The 21,972-nt window shown below is 43.6% G+C and overlaps 1 protein-coding gene across 1 annotated transcript in view; it reads right to left on the reverse strand.

The window, feature by feature from the left end:
• TANC1 (tetratricopeptide repeat, ankyrin repeat and coiled-coil containing 1) overlaps positions 1–21,972 on the reverse strand; it is a 237,453-nt gene that overhangs the window by 87,808 nt on the left and 127,673 nt on the right. The window contains exon 5 of the mRNA XM_081095903.1: positions 5,192–5,296. Within this exon, the coding sequence (XP_080952029.1) occupies positions 5,192–5,296 (105 nt within the window). The remainder of the gene's footprint in view (positions 1–5,191; positions 5,297–21,972) is intronic.

A 21,972-nucleotide genomic window follows, 5' to 3' on the forward strand; every position in this document is an offset into this window, starting at 1 on the left:
AAAAGAAATGGGAATACCTTCTTAGTGTTATTATGAAATGAGTTTTGACCTTATGGATCCCTACAAGTAACACCTAGAAGTCCGCAGCCTACACACACTTTGAGAACCTCTGACTTAAGTGTCCAATTGTGTTAAATTCTCCCTTTTCTTAAAAATAAATGAATAAGCTGTCCCGGCCGATGTGGGTCAACCTATGAATCAGGAGGTCACAGTTCTATTCCCCCTCGGGGCATATAGCCAGATTTCGGGCTCGATCCCCAGTGTGGGGGGCATGCGGGAGGCAGTCAGTCAATGATTCTCTCTCATCATTGATGTTTCTCTCTCCCTCTCCCTCTCCTTTCCACTCTAAAATCAATAAAAATATATTAAAAAATGAATAAGCCATAGTCTCACACACTCCTCACCCTAATAACTGATCTCTCATCTTCCCTTACCTTCTCAACTCCTTGGGATAGAAACAGGGGTCGTGCCCCACCAATTCCACTTCCTTATCACCTACCTACAACTCAAACTCATTCACCTTCACAACTCTCCTCAAACATCCCTGTTAAGCACAGTAATAGGTTTTTAGAACAGTCCACCTCCTCTTTTGTCATTCCTGTATATTTTGACCTTACAAATACTGTCCTGCAAGGGGCAAGCAGCGGCCACCATGAAAGACACGCAGAGGGAAAATCCATGGTTCCAGGATGTGTGGTTTCACGGGTTCTCCGCCTGCCCCTTCGCTGGTGCTCTTCTCTCAATGACCTTGTCCTTAGTCTAACATATCTGATCTCCTCTAAACAATGGCTGCCCAGGTGACATCCTGAGCTCTTTCTTGAGCACCAGTTTGGTTTTCCAACTGTTCACTGGACACTTTTACCGAAATGCTCCACCAGCACCTCCAACTGAACATGCCTGGAACTGAACTCAAACTGAAATGGATCGTTTCCTCTCCTCCACTGCTCTAAACGTACTCTCAAAGCCTGCAAGTGGGCAGGGGTGAGCGAGAAGAGGTCCATGGGAGGACAAGGGGGACATATGTAATACTTTCAACAATAAAGATTTAAAATAAGTAAATAAAAAGCCTGGAAGTCATCATCTTTGCCTCTAACAGCTCCTGGCCCTTGCAATTTCTCATGAATCTTCCTGTTCATCACCTCTTCTTCCCTGATCCTGTTCTAATCTGAGATCTTATTTTCTCACTTTACAGCCTTTCTCTGACCCTAGTCTCCTTCCTGCCTCATTCTATCCGATGCCAGGTAAGTCCTAAGGCATAGGTCCAACCAATTAAGTGTTTCCTGGTGCCTTCATGTGCATCCGATTCATCACACAGCTGGAATCAGTCAACACTACTTCCCCCCTCGCATGATAATCACTCTGTACACAGGGCCTTTAATCCGCAATCAGACTCTAAGCCTCTGTGAAGAAAAGACCTATGCTTGATAACCCGTCTCAAATAGCATCCAACATAGAGCTTTTCACAGCATAGGAATGTAATTAATATTTATTTAAGGAAGTAGAGAATGAATGGATATTCTACCTCTAGTCTCTCTTCAACACACACATACCAGGTGTGTCCCCTCTAATAAAACTTTACTTGACTATTCATCAAATAGTCCATTACCATTCTAAGAAGAAGCTGAAAATCAATAGCAGGAGCTAGGTTATCGCTTGGGGAAGAATGAATAAGATCTGGAGAAAACAGTTATGTTTTATTTGTTTACCTGAGGAGTGGGTAGACAAATGCCTTTAGTTTTTACACCTTTTTCATTCTCTACATCTTTTTAAATGCCTGAAAAAATAACCAAAAACATAAGGCATCGATATTAACTTAAACATAGATCTAAAAAAGACCCACACCTCCCAATAAGAGAGTTTGGCATTTAATGATTCTGCTGTTTTGTATGTGTCAGTTTTACTTGCTAACCAGAATGCCAGAAAAAAATGTTTAATCATATTTTGAGATTGATCTTCACCGAGCAATGACTCATAAGACTAAAACTTTCTCACCCTTCCCATCAAAGCTTGCTCAAGTAGCTAATGACAGATTGAAGCCGACCTAAATGGATTATGGTTGCCCTTAATTTAAAGAAACACAGCTGTGAATCCTATTGTAATTTAGTAATCCTCTCTAACTTATCTGGTTTTTTACTTGCCCTTAAGGCAATGGTATTATTTTGTGGGTAAATGACATTTTCCCCCTAAACAATATGTTGCTTTACGATAGAAGGCTTATTTGTGAAGAACTCATTCTGTGTGACAGAGCCATTTGATAGGAAAAGAGGGATTGTATTTTGTTTTAGGACCTCATTAACTCACTCTTTTTTGCCGAGTAGAAAATGCTGTTCTTCAAAAATATTTTAAAACACTGAATAAAGTAGAATGTCTTTCCCTAAAGATGTCTCCAGATGAATTCAAACTTTTAACAGGTTCTTTGCGTGCATTAAAAAAATGTCCATCTGTCCATATAACCACTTCCCAGGTGGCTAAAATATGCAACTTATATGTAACTGTAATTACTTATAAATTAATAATTTCAAAGTACTCATTGATTTTATTTTACTTTGATTTAAATTTTATACAGAAAGCCAAGAATCAAGAATTTATGGAGCTACATGACCATAAAGCAAGGCAGCTAGCCTGGAGAGGGTATGGCACACATTTAGGAAGCACATTTAGGAAGATATTTCATGAGTCTATGTGAAATTTTGAAAGCACTTTGCTAGGAGCTATTTTCATAGAGTTTGTTAGTCTGGTGAAGACTGAGATGCTATTATTGACGGCACCTGGAAAAATGTCTTAGAGATTTAAAAAAAAAAAAATGCCACAAGGAAATATGGAAAGCATAAGCCCAAGATTTAAACTAAAACTTAAGTGATGAAATGAAGCCCTAGAAGTGGACCTGTACATGCTTGGGTCAAACTCAAACTCAATTAGCTTTAATTCAGCCCAGCCTCTCCGGTAGGTTCAATGACCTGGACATAAAATGTACATGTTAATATGTCAAACTTAATCCCATTGAAATTTAAAGGATTCCATGGGAATTACAAAACACACCATCCTTGACTCTCTGTCAACTTGGATTCTGTTAGGCAACCACCTCCTCCTCACCTAACAGTTAACTCTGCTTGGTCTTCCACCAACACCATGACTAACCACAAAACGACCATGTGCCCACAAACACGAACAACACCCCTTTCCAAACACCTAAAATAGAGAAAACGTACCCTTGTTTTTTAATTCTATGCAAAACTTCTGGAAACTTCTTATCCTTATTCACAGCCCAGGTATGTCATAATTTCAGATCCCCTGGAGAATGATGTCAAATCCAAGAGCTTAAGTCTTAGCAGTGAGTGCTCATGAAAACTACAGGCAACTCCAGCAATATCAATCACTACACTTGAATTCAGCTCAGCTGGCGCCAAGCATAAGAATGCCTCCTCACCCCCAGAAAGACAGCCAATTCTGCCTTGAGCAAGAGGAGGGAAGTTGACAATGGAAGCTATTTATAAACTCTTTTCTTTGCCCAATAAAAATCCTAAATTTCTCCCCCATTCTCACTCTAGCAGAAGTCATAAACCCTAGACAGGAACTCAACAATACTCTCCATCAGGGAGGAAGAGGTTATATAATGGAGGGTAGGCCAGCCAAAATGCAAGGGACATAACCACCCAGGATTACACAGGCTTTTGGGGTGGGAATGAGGGCGAAAGGCGGCAGGCTTACTCTGAAATGGGAAGATGACTGATACTTACTTTAGAGAAACAGTGTTTTATTTTTCCATTCAACACTCGGAACATAAATGAGAACAGATCAACACACGGACACCCTGAACATATGAATTCACAACGAAGAGGGTCCTCATGTATGTAGGACGGCCATCCTAACCAGACACCACCATGGACTCTCCTGTCGTCATCACCGCACTACCCTGCCTGTCCCTCAGCACAAATCCGAGTGTGAACCTCCTACCTACGCCTAATGACTGGGTGCCTGGCCAGAGGAAAAAGGGTGGAATTTCTCATGCCAAACCACACACTCTACCTCCTCTTCCCTGTCCCACGTGCCCAGCTCCTGGCCCCATCTCATCCACCACCCATCCCAAACTCCTCTTCCCAATTTTCATTTTTTTGCCAATCCCTCCTCTCTCAATTCATTTTTAGCTTTATTTTCAGCACCACCACCCCACTCCATGTTCCCACCCACTCCCCATCACACAAAATGCAGAAACAGAGAATACACACCTGGTGTTTAGAACATAAAGAGGCTGTATGCCCACACCCCACAACTTAGGAGAGCAGGGTGCCAGATATTTCTAAGTGCAAATATGGACGTGTTTTCCTGTCTCTTTCAGCATTACTACATGAGCTTGTGCCCACATTGAGGATAAAACAGGTTACCTACGTAGGCCAGGGTTCCTTAACATGTTTATTTAGGAAAATAGGATGTAAATTCAAAACACAAATTAAATACCAAAGAGCTGTCAGTTGGGCAACCCCCTACCCCAAGAAAGGAACAAAGGGGTAAATTCTTAAATTGAATTAAAAAAATAAACTATTAATACATCTATGAAATGCTCTAAGTTTTTAATGCCTGTTACACATATTTCCAGATATGGGGGGGAAAGCAAAATATAAAATGTCTTCTTGAAAAGGTTTCAATTAGTTTGGGTTTTTTGGGTGTGTGGGGTTTTTTTGGCCCACTTCTATATTCCCCTAAAGAAAAACTTTAGATGTTAAGAAATAAGCTTTCAAAAGCTACCAAATGGTTTTAAGTAAGCTAATTATTAGAAGCTTCATGCAGCTAAAGTTTCAGCTGTCCAGTGAAAGCCTATTGTTGAATATTCTAAAACGATGGAGTACTAAAAAACAAAACAACGTCTTGGAAGCATTCTCGTGGCTGCTTTTCCATATCCCCCCTTGCCGGGGAGGTCAAACTTGAGAGGAAATAAGAGTGAACCCTTAAACACTGCATATGTACCCACTCAGCTATTCCTACACTATGCACACACTAGTAATTCCAAGAATGCACATTAGTGGAACAGACCTCTGTAACTAGCTGAGGGGAAAAAAAAAACTCTCCTAAACACATTCAGTTTAGTAAAAGCATTCCTGCAAGAGGCACTCAAGTTTCACTCAGAAATGAAATGTCCTTACATACAATCTTTGGGGGGCTGGAGGGGGAGGGATCATTGAAAACAGATTCTTACCATTCTCATTAGGCTCTGTTGGCTGGGACACGTCTCTGAACGGGATTATAACTGCATCTCCAGGCACTCTGGGGCTTTCCACATACTTGGGCTTCCTGACGGGACCTGTAGTGGGAAAGATCTGAGTGTGGCTAATTTTTTCCAGATGCAAAGCTCAGCATGTGCAGCGTGTGTCCTCACCAGGACCCAAACATGCCTAAAGGAAGAGCCAGCCCTCTCCCCTCCCTTGAGCGCGCGCGTGCGTGCGCGTGCACACACACACACATACACACACACACACAGTCATCTCAGTACAGACATGGGAATGTCCAGCCTGCGCTGCCAAAGAAGAAGTGGGTAAGGTCAGGTTTGAGAATGTAAACTTGGACAGAAACCAAGCTGCTCTTCTGCGGTGACGTCCCTACAGCTGTCCTCGGTGTGTGTCAAGCAAGTGATTTTGACATGTTCAAACCTGGACAGCTCGTGGCGAAGGGTTTTATCTTTGGAATTTTTCTCCAACTGGGACAAAGATGATTGGGTGGCTTGGTCGCTCCGAAGTCAGGAGGCAAGGATTGCAAACAGCCAGCCTGTGATATCAACACACTCCGAGCAGCCTCAGAATGCAGGCATTTTATCAGGCTGTGACGCATGGCAACTGTGTGGGGCAGAGAAGACGACTGCTTTCTTGGCAGCTGACACGGCTGCCTGCACACAGGCGCAGCAGCCAGTCTGGTGTGTGAGTCAGAGATACAAGAGAGCTTCAGAGTCAAATCTCTCCCTTCTCCCGCAACCTCAACTTATCGGGAAATCTGGAATTCTTACTAAGACTAAATGGAACCCTCCCACGTTGCTAGGGCCATGCACAGTAGCCACTCTGGAAAATAGTTTGGCAGTTCCTCAAAAGGGTTAAATAAAGAGTTATCAATTGACCCAACAATTCCACTTCTATGTGCATGTACATTCCCACAAAAATTTGTGCATGAATGTTCCTAGTTGCATTATTCATAACAGCCAATGTCCATCAACTGATGACAAGATGTTATATATCCACACACTGGAATATTATTGGGCAATAAAAAGGAATGGAGTTCTGATTCAGGCATGCCATAACATGGGTGAAACCTGAAAACATTATGCTAACTGGAAAAAGCCAGTCGCCAAAGACCGACCACATACTATATGATTACATTCATATGAATGTCTGGAAGAGACAAATTAATAAGAGACAAAATATGAATGGTTGCCAGAGGCTGGGAGATATGCAGACTTATGGAGTGTTGGCTTACGGGTATGGGACTTCTTTCTAGGGTGATAAAAATGTTCTAAAATTAGGGTGTGCTGATGGTTGCACAACCTGTGACTATGCTAGAAATTGCTGTAGTATACACTTTAATGAGTGAATTGTATGCTATGAGAATTGTATCTAAATAAATCTGCTTACCCCCAAAAAAGATTACCTATTTTGTCTGCTGCTTTGAAACATCATATTACATTTTGGTCCCAAATCTCACTGGACTCTCATTTTCCTTGATTGCCTGATGCTGAACATGGGCTTTTAACAAGGCCACAGAGCCAGGAAACATTTCACACAGGTCAAGAGGAAGGGTGGTGGGAAGAGGGCCAGACAGGAGTCCACAGCTCTCCCAGCGGCTCAGCCCTGAGTCACGGTCCTGACCCCCTGGGGGCCTCAGCTCCATCACCACACATTGAAGGGATGAGTCAGCCCAATTCTGAGCATCCTCCCGTGTCAAACATCTTACACATCTGAGAAATTCTGTTCCAAATGAGGTTTACGGTGAGAGATGCTGCCATCTAAAGGTTTCCTGCAAAAGCATCTCTACCACCATAAAAATAATTCAATGCCCCGACAGCTATATAATGTACCACCTCTTAAAAAACAAAACAAACAAACAAACAAAAAAACTACGTTATCAAAGAAATGCATGGTACTAGCAAATAGGGATATTATTTCCAATTTTGGACACCGTGGTTTCTGAAACCTTTTTCTCCTCCAGGATCCAATCTGAGATTCCACTGCATTCCTTGGTGTTTAGTCATCCTGTCTCCCTCCTTTCTCTTCCTGGCAATTCCTCAGTCTTTCCTTGTTTCTCATGACCTTGACTATTTTGAAGCCTACTGGTCGGTATTTTACACTATTTCCCTCAATTTGGATTTGTCTGATGTTTTCTTGTGCTTAGACTTGGGCTTTTGGAAGAACACCACAGGGCGGCATGCCCCCCTCATCACATCTTATTGTGATATCTCATGATTTCAACATGACTTTTACTGGTGAAATAACCAGGATCACTTAGGGAGGTCTATCAGGTCTCTCACTGTAAGGTTTTCAGTTGTCTTTTTCTTTCCTCTGCTCCTTCTAAGTGAGTCACTAAGTTCAGGCCACACTCAGAGGAGAGGAGAATTAAGGTCCACCTCCCAGAGGAAAGAATGTCAAGGAATTTTTGGATATTTGTTTTAAAAAAAACCACAGTAATTAGTAAGTGTTTTGGGGGAGGTACTTTGAGCTAACTTCAGCACTCATTTGTGGTGCCGCCTGCAGCATTTATTCCTGAGGTGCTCCAATGGTGATTTTATCCTTTCCTCATTTCTTTACATGTATTACTTGGAATTCTTCTCTAAGGAATATCTGTCCATGTCAGAAAGGGATTGTTGAAAGGTTAAAATGGAATGGTTATGGGGGAAGAGGGAGAATATTCTCACAATATAGGTGGATGATACAGGCTTCATAACAGAATACAAAGCACAATTCAGATTTTATCTAAGACATACACATATCTATATAGGAATATGTGTGGAGGGAAAGACAGAGGAAAGGGCAAACTAGGAAACTAAGAAACTAAGATATTTGCTGTGGAGAGCCCAGAAACTGGGAAGGGCCCGAACAGGGCAGGTAGAAAACGGAACCAGAACAAATATGAGAATCTTTCTTCATGTTTGGTTTGGGACCTATTCCCTACGGTAAAGAGATCACAGATGTATTTCTCTCTGGTCATCTGCTCTTTTCTATTTAAAGTACTTAGGAGAGATAATGAACTTTATTATTATTGCCTGATTATTCGAATTGCCCCCGTGAGCAACCATGCCACTTACACAACAGTTACCTGTAAGTTTCTGCTCACTTTAACTCTTCAGGTATAGTAACAGCAGATCTAAAAAGATCTACTTCCTGGCTCCAATCTACCTACCCCATACGTCTTCAAAAATATTCTCTAATAGTAAGTACTTTCTTAAAATGTGGGTTATGTGCCATAAGCATACAATGGCCATTATGAACGGCTGGAACACTGAACCCCAATGTCACGCAGTGCCTTCAGAAAGCATTCACGCCCACCCATTTAATTGTCTGAACTGTGTTCTGTTCAGGGACCAACCGCTAACTATAATAATTACTCAACACTGAGGAGGAGTGAGGGTATCAAGAGCCTCTAGGCTGACCACAGTGAGCAGCGATGCAAGATACAAAAGGAGACCTAGAATATACAAAAGTAAATAAGATGTGTCCTATGTAGTCACACAAGACTAAGCACTTGCAAACATTAATTCATTCAAACCTAATAACTTAGGGAGAAAAGCACTATTTCCCCCATTTTTAGTTCAGGAAATTGAGGCTCCAACCAGTTCATCTGCTCATGGCCCAGACACGGCAAAGCAGAAATACCAACGGTTCTGGGGTCTGTGCAGGTGTGAAGCCCACATATTAACCCTCCCTTAGCACTTATAAAAGTAGGAAATCCAGATTAAATCTGCATTTATAGAAAAGGCCAGGGAGGTGGAACCTCCCACCATCCAATCGTCCATGGACCTTGGCTTAACAGTCACGCTTACTTGTCTCTGATCCCCTCTAACTTTTACTAGGATTTGAAGTATTATGAGGTGAATATAAACAACGGCTCTCCAACATGGTCCTTTTATTTAAGAAGCTTTTTACAAAAAGCAGGGCCTCAAACACTATAAAACAAGGTAAGTTTATAACCACAGGGGTTTATTCATCCCCCTCTAGATTGCTCATTAGAGAATTTGTGTGCACTTTCCATTAAACATAGCAGATGAGCCCTTGTTTGCCTTCTCTGCCTTTTAAAATATCATTAAAGTTGCAGTAAAGGGATTTGAGAGAGACCAATGGGGAAAGGAGACAACCACAGGCCAGAAACCAAACTTCTGAAAGTTGGAAACAGATTGCCAAGGAGCAGTGGATGGAGCCGACTAGAAAAGGTGAGTGCTGGGAGGGAAACAGGAGAAATCAGTTTCAGACAGGAGACACCTCTGAAGGCAGGAGCACAGGTGGGGTCAAACACACGACAATGGGTTGAAAATCTATTTACGACCTCACCCCCCCCCCCCCCCAACCAGGAGCATCCCTTCCCTCATCCTGGAGACTGAGTTTTTCTCTGAAAAGGTTGAAAACTAAGACAATGGAGACTCAAGAGCTGAACTCTTGAGTGCTACACTAAATAACAGATTAAGGAAAAATTCTACATGCAGATTGGTGGGTCCAATGTGGACGCATGCTCCCTCTTAGTTATAAAAACACCAACAACAAGCTAGCCCACCACAGCAAGAAGAAACTAAAGGATTCCTCTCTGGGGAAACTCAACAAGAGAAAAGACCTATAAATAATCACAGTTGGGGACATGCCAAGAAATGACAGGTCCTATCCTGGTGAGGTAGCTCAGTTGATTACAGCATTGCCCGGATATACCAAGGTTTCCGGTTTGATCTCTGGACAGGGCACACAGAGAATCACCCAATGCATCAACAAGGAAACAGCACCCTTAAACAATACACTAGATAAGATAGATTTGATATTTGCAGAACATTTCATCCCAAAGCTGCAGAATATACATTCTTCTCAAGTGCACATGGAACATTCTCAAAGACAGACCACATGTTAGGACACAGAACAAGTCTCTACACTATGTAGAGTTTAAGAAGACTGAAATCATATCAGGTATCTTCTTAGATCACATCAGCATGAAGCTAGAAATCAATGAAAACACTCAAAGACATGCAAACACATAGAAGCTAAATAGTGTGTTATTAAACAATGAATGAGTTACCAATGAGATCAAGGTTGAAATAAAAAACTTCCTGAAAACAAATGAAAATGAACACACAACAACACAAAGTTTATGGGACACAGCAAAAATAGTCCTGAGAGAGAAGTTCACAGTGTTACAGGCCTAAAGATCAAAGCAAAAATAAATAACATAGAGACTAAAAAAGAAATAAAATAAATAAAATAGAAAAGATCAATGACACCAAGAGCTGGTTCTTTAAAAAAATAAAGATTGATGAACCTTTAGCCAGACTCATCAAGAAATAAAGAGAGAGGACCCAAATAAATAAAATCAGAAGTGAAAGAGATGAAGTAATAACTGACAGTACGGAAATATAATGGATTGTGAGAAAATACTATGAGCAACTATATGCCAACAAACTGGACAACCTGGGTGAAATGAACAAATTCCTAGAAACATAGAATTCCAAGACTGACTCAGGAAGACTCAGAAAATCTGAATAGGCCAATAACAACTAATGAAATTGAAGAAGTAATAAAAAAATAAAAAACTCCCAACAAACAAAAGTCCTGGACCAGATAGATTTACGTACAAGATTTACCAAACATTCAAAGAAGAACTAACAACTATCCTCCTCAAATTATTCTAAAAACCTCAAGAAGATGGAAGAGTTCCAAATTTTTTTACAAGGCCAGCATTATCCTAATTCCAAAATCAGATAAAGACACTACAAAGAAAGAAATTACAGGCGAATAGCATGATGAACATAGATGCTAAAATCCTCAACAAAATATCAACAAATCGGATCCAACAATACACCATGACCAAGTGGGATTTATTCTAGGATGCAAGGTTGGTACAATATTCGCAAATCAATAAATGTTATCTAGCACATAAATAAAATGAAGGATAAAAATCACATGATCAATCCTGGATGCTGTGGTTCAATTGGTTGAGCACTGTCCCATGCACCAAAAGGTCACTGGTACAATTCCCAGTCAGGGCACATGCCCAGGTTGCAGGTTCAATCCCCGGTTGGGACACGTATACAAGGTAATCGATGATGTTTCTCTCTCACATCGATGTTTCTCTCTCTCTCTCTCTCTCTCTCTCTCTCTCTCTCTCCCCCTTCCTCCCTCCCTCCCTCCTTCTCTCCCTCACTCCCCTTTCCTTTCTAAAATTAACAGAAACATAATTTTAAGAATCACATTATCATATTAATTGATACAGAAAAAGCATTTGACAAAATCCAGCACCCATTCTTAATAAAAACTCTCAGGAAAGTGGGAATAGTGGGAACATACCTCAACATAGTAATGGCTATATATGACAAACCTACAGCCAACATCATACTCAATGGGCAAAAACTGAAAGAGTTTCCCTTAAAAAACAGGAACAAGACAAGGATGTCCACTTTCACCACTCTTATTCAACCTAGTACTAGAAGTCCTAGCAATAGCAATCACAAAAGAAGAAAAAATAAAAGACACCCAAATTGGAAAGAAGGAATTAAAACTGTCATTATTTGCATATAGCATGATATTGTACATAGAAAACCCTAAAGACTCCACCAAAAAACTACTAGATTTAATAAATGAATTTGGCAAAGTAGCAGGAACAAAATTAATATCCAGAAATCAGTGGCATTTTTATATACCAATAATGAACTCTCAGAAAGAAACTAAGAAAACAGTCCCATTTACCATTGCAATGAAAAATATAAGGAACTAGGAATAAATTTAACCAAGAAGGTAAAAGATCTATACTCAGAAAACTGAGTAAAGGGAACCCTAGTACACTGCTGGGCTGTGGGAATGCAGACTGCTGCAGCCACTGTGAAAAACAGTATGGAGATTCCTAAAAAAATAAAAAATGGAACTGCAGTGATCCAACTTCTGGGAAAATATCCTAAGAATCCTGAATCACCGATCAGAAAAAAACATATGCACCCCTATGTTCATAGCAGTGTTATCTACAACAGCTAAGATCTGGAAACAATCCATAGATGAGTGGATGAAAAAGCTGTGGTACATTTACATAATGGAATACTATGCAGCAGTAAAAAAGAAGGATCTCTTATCCTTTGAGACAGCATGGATGAACCTGGAGATTATTATGCTAAACGAAATAAGCCAGTCAGAGAAAGAAAAATATCACATGACTGTACTTATATGTGGAATCAAATGAACAAAATAAACTGATGAACAAATAGGTCCAGAGACATGGAAGCATGGAACAGACTGACAGATCTCAGCGGGAAGGGGAGGGGGAGGGGACAGGCAGGGATGGACAGAGATTAACCAAATAATTTATATGCATATAGGCATAGCCCATGGACACAGACAATAAAAATGAACTTAAAAAAAGAATCAACCAACGAATGCATAAATAAATGGAAAACAACTTGTTCCCCCCCCCGCCCCCCATAAATTAAAAAAAAAAAAATGGCAGGTCCCTGACCAGTCAATTACTCTACCTATAGCCTGCACTCAATATACACCTGCCCTTTTCAATCAGCATTTTAGCACCTCACACTTACTAGTACATAGAGACTAGGATCACCAGACAGTCCAGGAAAGACCCTACCCTTAAAGACAGCCAACAGAACAGGTTTAGAAAAGGAACTCTGAGGAATCACAGAAAACAGGAGGAATGTTCCCCAGAATGAGACAAGCTACTGCATCCACTCCATGAGGGGCTACTGACAAAGAGTCCCTGGGGTGGTCAGATGAGCAGACTGACCTCAGAATTGGGACAAGTGGAGGCCACTGTAATCAGGAGGCACTGATCTTACACTTTAACTGTCGTCTATTAAACCACAATGACAATTACTTCCTATACCACTGAGATGAAAAACTCCCCCTAAATGAAGTGGCCACATTCCTGGTGAAGTGCTCAACTGTGGAGAGCAGCTACAGAGTTTGGACATGTTCAAGCCTCGGACTAATAAGAGGGCAAGTGCTGCCAAACTAAAGCTTGATAGAGTTCTCAGGTGCATGAAATTAAGTAGATTCGAAACTCGCAAGAACATTGTAAACATCTTGACCACACCCTTGCTTTGCCTCGCGGGATCTGACTATAAAATAAAGACTCAGCTTACAGGCTATGACACTGTCTCTCCATCCAAGAACAGTGCCCCACCTATATTCTCTTGCCTGTTTTCTTTAATCCTTCACCGCCCCTCCTCAGGTTCACCACTGGCTGTGCTGAGGGCGGTTCATATGGCACCCAATGTGGGGCCTGAGTATGGGGGAATTATAATTGTAAGGTGAAAGGACGCTCCAGTGAAGCACATGCAGAGAGCAAAAGTAAGGTAGGTTTGGTAGCAGCTGGGTGTAAAACATGGGAAATTCAGGATCTCAGGAAAGGGATCTCTAAAACAATGAAGTGTAGTCAAATTCTTAAATTTCTTAAGTTTTGTCCAAGGAAGATATAGATTAATTAGAAAAGTAGAAGATAGAAAATAAGTTAACTGACAGCTTTGTGACATCTCAAGACCTGAGGTGACGACACAAAGATCTACTCTCTCTAAAAGAAATATTTTTTTGGACAATGGTTTAGACCAGATCTGGTAATGATGTGGGGCAGAGGTTATGTTTGTATCTTTCCTGAGGGAGCAGTGCAGCCAATTTGGGTGCCAGAGTATTGCACCCAAAATATTTGGGTGCATCACCACGATGGACCCAGAGAAGCTCCTTGTCCCTCTGTTCAAAAGACTGAGAGTTGCCCTGATGATCGCAATGCCAAAGAAGATAATGAAGGCTACGCAAGGGGCTGAGGTGCCAACATGGGTCAGCTGAATAAGTTAATAACTGAGTCCCAGCAGATGGTAGAAAAGCAGGGAGTGGAAGCTACTCCCTCAGCCATGTTTCTGGCTGTGCTAGCGTTGGTTAGCTGCCAAAGCTGAGGACTCTGAGTAGGTATACACCAGCAGCAAAAGAAACTTACATTTTGTGGAAATAGTCCTGAGAATGTTAACATATCTGTGGTTTGGTTTCTCTCGTGTTGCTGTGTTGCATTGACATTATTTTGTTGTTGTTTTGTTAATAACCAGAGTTTTGTTGTTGATGTTTTGGTTATGCTCCATAATTTGCCAAAAGCTTTTGATGCCAAGTAAACTGGAGCAAGTTTTTACTTTTATGTTTATTGTAATCGCTTAAAGTTTTGGACAATTCCTAACTTTGGAATAATCCTTATAAGTCCAAGTGACTGTGATGAATAATATAAATAGAAGTGATTAAAAACAAAAAAAAGGGGGGAGATGTGGAGAGTGGCTACAGCGTTTGGACAGGTTCAAGCCTCGGACTAATGAGAGGGCACGGTCCTCTCGTGGCAAAACCACGTGCAAGTCCCAGCGTGGAGGGCGAAGACCTCCCAGCACAATTATAGCCAAAGGCTATGGTTGTAAGCTTGACCTTATGGTCCGAACCTGTGGTCCCAGGTGGCTGAGTGATGTGGGCTGTGGGAGGTGCAGCAAGTGTTGCCAAAACAAAGCACCTGATAGAGTCCTCAGGTGCATGAAATTAAGTAGATTAGAAACTGGCGAGGACATTGTAAACATCTTGACCATGCTCTTGCTTTGCCTCATGGGATCTGACTATAAAATAAAGACTCAGCTTACAGGCTGTGGCACTGTCTCTCCATCCGAGAACAGTATCCCACCTGGCCGCACCTATATGCTCTTGTCTGTTTTCTTTAATCCTCCACCGCCCCTCCTCAGGTTCACCACTAGCCATGCTGAGTGTGGTTCACTCAACAGTGATCAAAACTGAAAAACGCATCTCTGCAACACCCGCTGACTCAGGGGGAACCACTGCCAGTGTCTTTCCTCACACAGCTTCCTGTTTAAAAATGCTCAACATTCCCCAGCATGAGCTACCTTAAAGTAAAATAACTGCCCCCTTTACATAAACCAGGTGCTGTCAGGTTAATCTCCCCAAGTTGATCAGAATGCAAATCCACATAATCATTACCCCAAAAGCATGGTGTTCAGGTTACGACTATGTTTTAAGGCAAGAGGCTCTTAAAAACGAGGCAAGACTGTCAGGTATTAGCTTGAAAATCAGCTCACCTAGCAGCGAGCAGGCTGCCCTGCCACACTGCAGCACCTCCCATCACTCCTGGGCAGCGAACTGGGCGGGGCCTCTAAGGAAGACCCTCCTTCCCCCACCAGGGTCTAAGCAGGGTCTAGGGCTGTGGCTGGAGAACCAACTTAACCAGTTTACAAGGTTTGAGGTAAACGGGGACCATTCTTGAGCATAAGTTAAATCCACCTCATTGCACCTTTGGATCCCTTTCCTCACCCCAGTTCCCCTCATTCTCCACCCCCCCTCACCCCCACCCCCAATTCTCTACTATGTGATTCTGCGGAAGGAGGCTCTCAAAGTTAAAGCGCTCATAAGATGAAGAGAAACACAAAATGTGCTAAAAAGCTTAAACAAGTACCCATTTGTGCAGCTTGCATGCCAAGAGCTCCTGCCCGCTCCTCCCATTGTGCAGGGGGCCTGTCAGTCTGCAAGGGGCGCGGCCTTCCCCCCTTAATCACTTCCTGCAGGACCTGGGAGGCACCGCATTTTCCCCATTCAGTCTCCAGCCTTTGTGTAAACACGCTTTACCGAGTGGCCAGCTTTCCTACGCTTTTTGACATTTTAATCACACAGCTGACTATCTTGCTGCTTAGAAACTGCCATATAAGGAATTTTTTTTTTAAAGGGATGGCAGAAATAAACCAAACTGGGCTTTATCTCCGGGCAGTGAGAGAGAGAAGGGCAGGGGTTCCTTTTCATTCCTGAGTGTTTTAGTTAAAAATAATTATATATACACGAAAGCAGTATTTGGGACGAGCACACCTGAGGCTGTTTATTGCATTTAAAACAGATCTTACATTTCTCACAACATCTGGAGACTGAAAAACGATACTGTGTGGTATCAATCATTTTAGAGTTTTTTAGCATCTTGAACTTTCACAGGAAAGGTTCCTGTCAATTTTATCTGGTCTAGGTTTTCATTTCACACTGGGAAATGTTCACAACAAGGAGAGAAAAAGGAAAAGGAGATGAGTAAGAGGCCCTTGGGGGAGGGGGGGGGGGACCTTTATCACCAACGCAAATGTCATTCAATAGCCATTTCCAAATGGTAAATCCGGTAAACCGCCAGATCCCAGGCTTGGATTTTTAAAGAGCATGATACCTAGGCTTCTAAAGTTGGACCCCTCTCCCTCATATACCCCATAAAGAAAGTATTGGGGGAGAAAGGAGGAGACAGAACTTGGAACTGAGAAGGGGGAAAACTTAATGCTCTATAAGAGAGACCTGGGCTGACAACCCCCACCCTGCAGCTGTGTCCCTTGCCGAGTGGAAGCAGGTGGGTGACCAGGTGGGGCTGCCCACAACCCTGGATTTATATGAGGGGTGAGAGCCTTTTGAGAGGTTTCTCTTTGAGGGAAGGAGCCAGACGATGACCTGACCCAGTCAAAACTTCTCAACTCAAGAAGAGGACAATTCCAAGCACAGTGTGTTGCCTGTCCATCGCTTGGATTTCTCCTAGGCCAGTGGTCGGCAAACTCATTAGTCAACAGAGCCAAATATCAACAGTACAATGATTGAAATTTCTTTTGAGAGCCAAGTTTTTTAAATTTAAACTATATAGGTAGGTACATTGTTATTAACTTAATTAGGACACTCCTAAGGCTTAGGAAGAGCCACACTCAAGGGGCCAAAGAACCGCATGTGGCTCACGAGCCGCAGTTTGCTGACCACGGTCCTAGGGGAACAGAGGAGGGGCTGTAAGTAAAACCTAAAACGCTGCTTGAGACGGCTCTACTCCAGGGAGTGGCAAAGGGCCGCAGAAGGCTCCCGACACACATGCCTGGGCACTGGGAGCTGATGCAGGCAGGGCTCCAGGAGAGAAGTGCACCAGCGGTCGCAGCAGCTGCCCTAGTCATGAGCACAGGTGACATAACCCCGGGGACGTCCAGAAACTTCTTTAACAAGGGCCTGGGGCCTTGTGTAAGGAGAGGAGGGTCGCAAGTCCGTGCAACCTGCGTTATTACTGCTAATGTGACCTCATCCACATGCAAAGACGGGTGGGTCTGGGAAATTCAGACGGCAATTCTAGGGAAGGAGAAATGAAAACAAGGCGGTGAGAGGGGAAAAAGTGGTCATCCGCTGATGGGTGGATGTAATTAAACATCCATTATCAAAAGGTGCTTAAATCTAGTGGGAAAACAGTGTATCAAAATGCAGCCACGCTCCTTCTAGCAGGTGCCATTAAGATAGACGTTGACAAAGGTTTTCAAGTATGTCTGCAGTGTGCATGTCTGCAGCACTGTGAGTGCAATAAACTCCTAGCTCTGTGGGCTGCAAACCACGGCTCGCAAGCCACATGCGACTCTTTGGCTCCTTGAGTGTGGCTCTTCCACAAAATACCACATGTGGGCGCGCACGTACAGTGCGATTGAAACTTCGTGGCCCATGCGCAGAAGTCGGTATTTTGTGGAAGAGCCGGTATTTTGTGGAAGAGCCACACTCAAGTGGCCAAAGAGCCGCATGTAGCTTGCAAGACGCAGTTTGCTGACCACTGTCCTAGCTCAACAATAATTCCAGTGATGTTTCTACTTCCTTCCAGTGCAGCTTGATCGGGCTACTGTTATAGACTGTATGCAACTGCTGTATATAGTAAAGCACAGACATTCGTTCATTCACTTCATGTATTCAGGTATCTGTTGCAAGTCCACTGCGTGCCAGGCACGGGGTGAGAACAGGGGTGAGATCCTGAGGACCTCAGCTGAGGGGACAAGAGTCTTTACTACTTCATTTGAATTTTATTTCAAAACACTTCAACATACACAGTGTGACCTACATGTGTGTCAGATGGCTTTACCCTATCACCTAAAGGCAATTCATTGTCTTCATCTGGAATACAGGCTCCAGGAGTAGTTAACTAGCTTTTAATCAAGAGTCCACAGTAAGTCTGTCAGTGAACCATCCTTGTCACCAGCCAACACCAAGGATACGCTAATGGGCACACGTGGGGCTAGAAGTGGACTTGCCCACTGGCTGAATTTCTGACTTTGTTCATGAGTGTAATGCTCGTTGGAAGTCTATTTTCAGTAGTGAAATTTATGACACTTGTGGTAAGAGGACTGACTAGAAATACCACAGAAGCGCTCTGGCCCTTGTTGACACAGGTATGAAGAAGAAGCAGGCCCGCGGAAAGGTACCCTAGAGTTGATAAGTAAATGGCGCCAGGCCCAGCTACTGATTCCAGAGAAATGCTAGGCCCCAGATGCAGAACAGCAGGATGCAGGCATTCCGTGTGTGGCAGGCAGAACTCCAAAGGTGTCACTCCAAAGCGCCCGTCTCCTGGTTACTGAATCAAACACACTCTGGGGACTGCTGTGAGGGGCTCTGTAGATGGATAAGATGCAAGTTTCTAATCAGCTGACCTTAAACTACAGAGAGTACCCTGCATTACTGGGTGGCCCAAAGTAATCACAGGAACCCTCAAAAAACAGAAAGAGCAAGAATGAAGGTCAGTCTTCATCTCATGAGCACACGTGACACACACCTGGGGGGGGCTTCCAGAAACTTCCAAAAACCCATTTACAAGTGCCTTGTGTAAGGAGAGGAAGGTAGCAAGTTAGTGTGGTCTGAGTTATCATTCCCTACTGTGACCTCATCCACACCCAAGGAGCATGAGATGAGGCAGAGGGGGGCAGGCGGTCCTGGACGAGGGACTCAGACCTTGTGGACCTGACAGATTGCTGGCCTGGAAGACGGAGCAAGAAGGCCACAGAACAGGCATGAAGCCAGCTTACAGAAGTCAAGAACAATCCCCAGCTGAGAGCCTGCAAGGAAATGGGGACCTCGATCCGACAGCCGCCTGGCACTGAATTCTGCCAACCTGAATGAGCCTCCATAATGGAAAACAGCCCTGCTGCAACCTTCAGCTCAGCCCGTGAAACCCAGAGCCAAGACCCAACCCGGCTATGCCACGCTGTGCCTGGCTTCGCACCTCGGAACTGTGAGAGAAGTTTGTGTTGAGCTGATACATTCATAGCAATGTCTTAGGGCAACAATAGGAAACTAGTACATTGTCTATGAAATACTGTCATACTTGCTACAGGTGAACACTGAATGCAAGGTGCTCTCAGGGCATCGACCCCTGCAAGGGACAGAGCTGGGATGCTACTAGACATACAGAACTAGTTACATGGTTGTGTCATGCCAACCTGGTAATAAATCTACGTATGGGCAGAATTCAGCCCGAGTCTTGTTTTCATTCAGACCTGAGTGAGTTTATAGGAGAGAAATCTCTAGCCCTCACCTCCTCTCACTCTGGTAGTAATTATAATTTACCATAAAGAATTTAATACCTGAAGTTGGTTTCGTTACGCGGGTATGAATCATTAACCAAACTGTGACATAAATGAATAACCACAAACTTTGGTTTAAAATGTCTCCGGAAGATCGAAGTCCTCCCGGACATGGAAATTTCAGTCTCTCAGGAGCTAGGGCAGGGGTCTCCTGCTTTTCACACTAGCAGGAAAGGAGCCCTAAGCTGCATGATGAAGTTAACTGACTCCAAAAAGAGGGAGGCGGGGTCCTTGAGCACTTTCTTTCCCTGGGGGTTCAGACCGGTTGCGCTCAGAGCGGGGTCTCAAGGCCAGCAGCAATAGCAGCAGCTGAGCTCTCGTTAGAAGTGAAGTTCTCAGCCTGAGGCCCAGGCACTGAGGGATTCAGGTGCACATTCGGCTCGGCCTGTCTGGTGTTAGCGATACCACACCCGGCCCATTCTCTGCAGCCGCTTACACGCAAGTATGAAGATCAGACAGGAAGAGTCACCAGTGAGGCATGACTAGGGAAGGACAGCGGCAGTGAAGGGGAGAGGCAGGACTTGTGCTGGGCTGAGGATGAGGTGGGGGTCACCTGCTCCCAGGGGGCGTGTGCAGGGGTGGGGAGAGAGTGTTACCCCTTCCCATTCCCACGAAGAAGGGCAACGTGGGGAAGAGAAGCCGGCCTCTTGTTGGCTCCGTCACAGTGCTCACCACAGTGCTGGGTACTCAGCAGTCACACAGATAGTTATTAATTTTGACAAGAAAAGGCTTCCTTCTGCTTTTTTAATGCATTTAACTTACTTGCTGTGAATGAATAACGTCTAAGGGATTTCCTGATTTGGGAATATTTTTCAAGTATTCATGCAGCACAGTGGCTACCATGGAATCCTGTTCTAACCTCATTCCTTCTTTCTGTCAAGGGCAGGAGACTCGGGGGGAAGGAAAGGGAAGGAGTGGGAGAGAAAGGCATGGGCCCCAGAGGTTCCCACCTGTTGGCCGGTGCTCCGTGAGTCCTCCCTAACCATCCTGGAGAGGGCAGGAGAGGAGCAGTACTGTGTCTCACTCATCAGCTCTCCCTCCATTCTCCACAGTGGCCAAGACTTCTCCATCCTCCTCAAACAAACTCCGGCTACACACACACACATGCACACCCCACGCTTGCCCCACACAGGAACCCTCAGCCCCCACACCGCAGAGAGAACGGCCACCAGGAGGAAACACCTGAAATGTTCCTCCGCTCCCTCCGCACACTCACTTGCAACGATATTCATCCTGTCCCTCCGTGAAGGCTAGCGCTGCACCTGTGCTCAGGTGTCAAAAGTTTCTATGGAGAAATAGCTATAAAAATTATTGCTCTGAGTAGGAGGATTTGCCCATTTAATCAAAAGATTAGCCATGGGTGTTGGTTACAACCTGGCTGCATTGAGACCATTCAGAGGGTCCAGTTAGACAACGAGCTACCACTATACACCTAGCGCAGTGGTCGGCAATTGTGGCTCGCGAGCCACGTGCAACTCTTTGGCCCCTTGAGTGTGGCTCTTTCCAAGCCTTAGGAGTACCCTAATTAAGTTAATAACAATGTACCTACCTATATAGATTAAGTTTAAAAAATTTGGCACTCAAAAGAAATTTCAATCATTGTACTGTTGATATTTGGCTCTGTTCACTAATGAGTTTGCCGACCACTGACTTAGCGGAATGGCTGAAATGGAGGAAAAATATTTTTGATGATTAGAAACTGCTGGTGAGGATGCAGATCAACCGGAACTCCCCTACATTGCTGGCAGGAAGCAAAATTGTACAACCACTTTGGAAAACAACTGGCATTTTCATATAAAATTAAAACACCCTATGACCAAGGAATTCCACAACTGGGGATTGACCCAAGAGAAATGAAATTGTATATTTACCCAAAAGACCTGTAGGCACATATTTATAGCAATTCTATTCATAAGCACCAAAAACTCGAAGCTACTCAAATGTCCTTCAACTGGTGAATGGATACACCATGGCATATCCATGCCATGGAATAAAGCAAAGAGGTACAATACCTACTACAACATGGTGAATTTCAAATGTATTATTTGTAGTGAAAGAAGCCACACTCAAAAGGCTGTACACTGTATGATTCCCTGTGTCTGACATTCTGGAAAAGGCGAACTAACTACAGGCAGGGACAGCAGGGCACTGTTCTCCAGGGGGCAGGGGTTGAGTGCACAGAGGCAGGATGAGGAACTACTCTGTACTTCACTGCGGTGGTGGTTACATAAGTCTTATGCATCTGTCAAAGCTCACAGCTCTGTTAATCAAAAAGAATTTAGTGAAAAAATTTTAATTAAAAAGAAGGGGGGGGTCTAACGTAGGGGGTCCATCTGTGCAGGGGAGCACCGCTCTCGCTGTATGAAGCCTCCGTCCTGGGCAAAGGTCTC

This window comes from Myotis nattereri, assembly GCF_964212035.1.
Source record: "Myotis nattereri genome assembly, chromosome: 7".
NCBI lineage: Eukaryota > Metazoa > Chordata > Mammalia > Chiroptera > Vespertilionidae > Myotis > Myotis nattereri.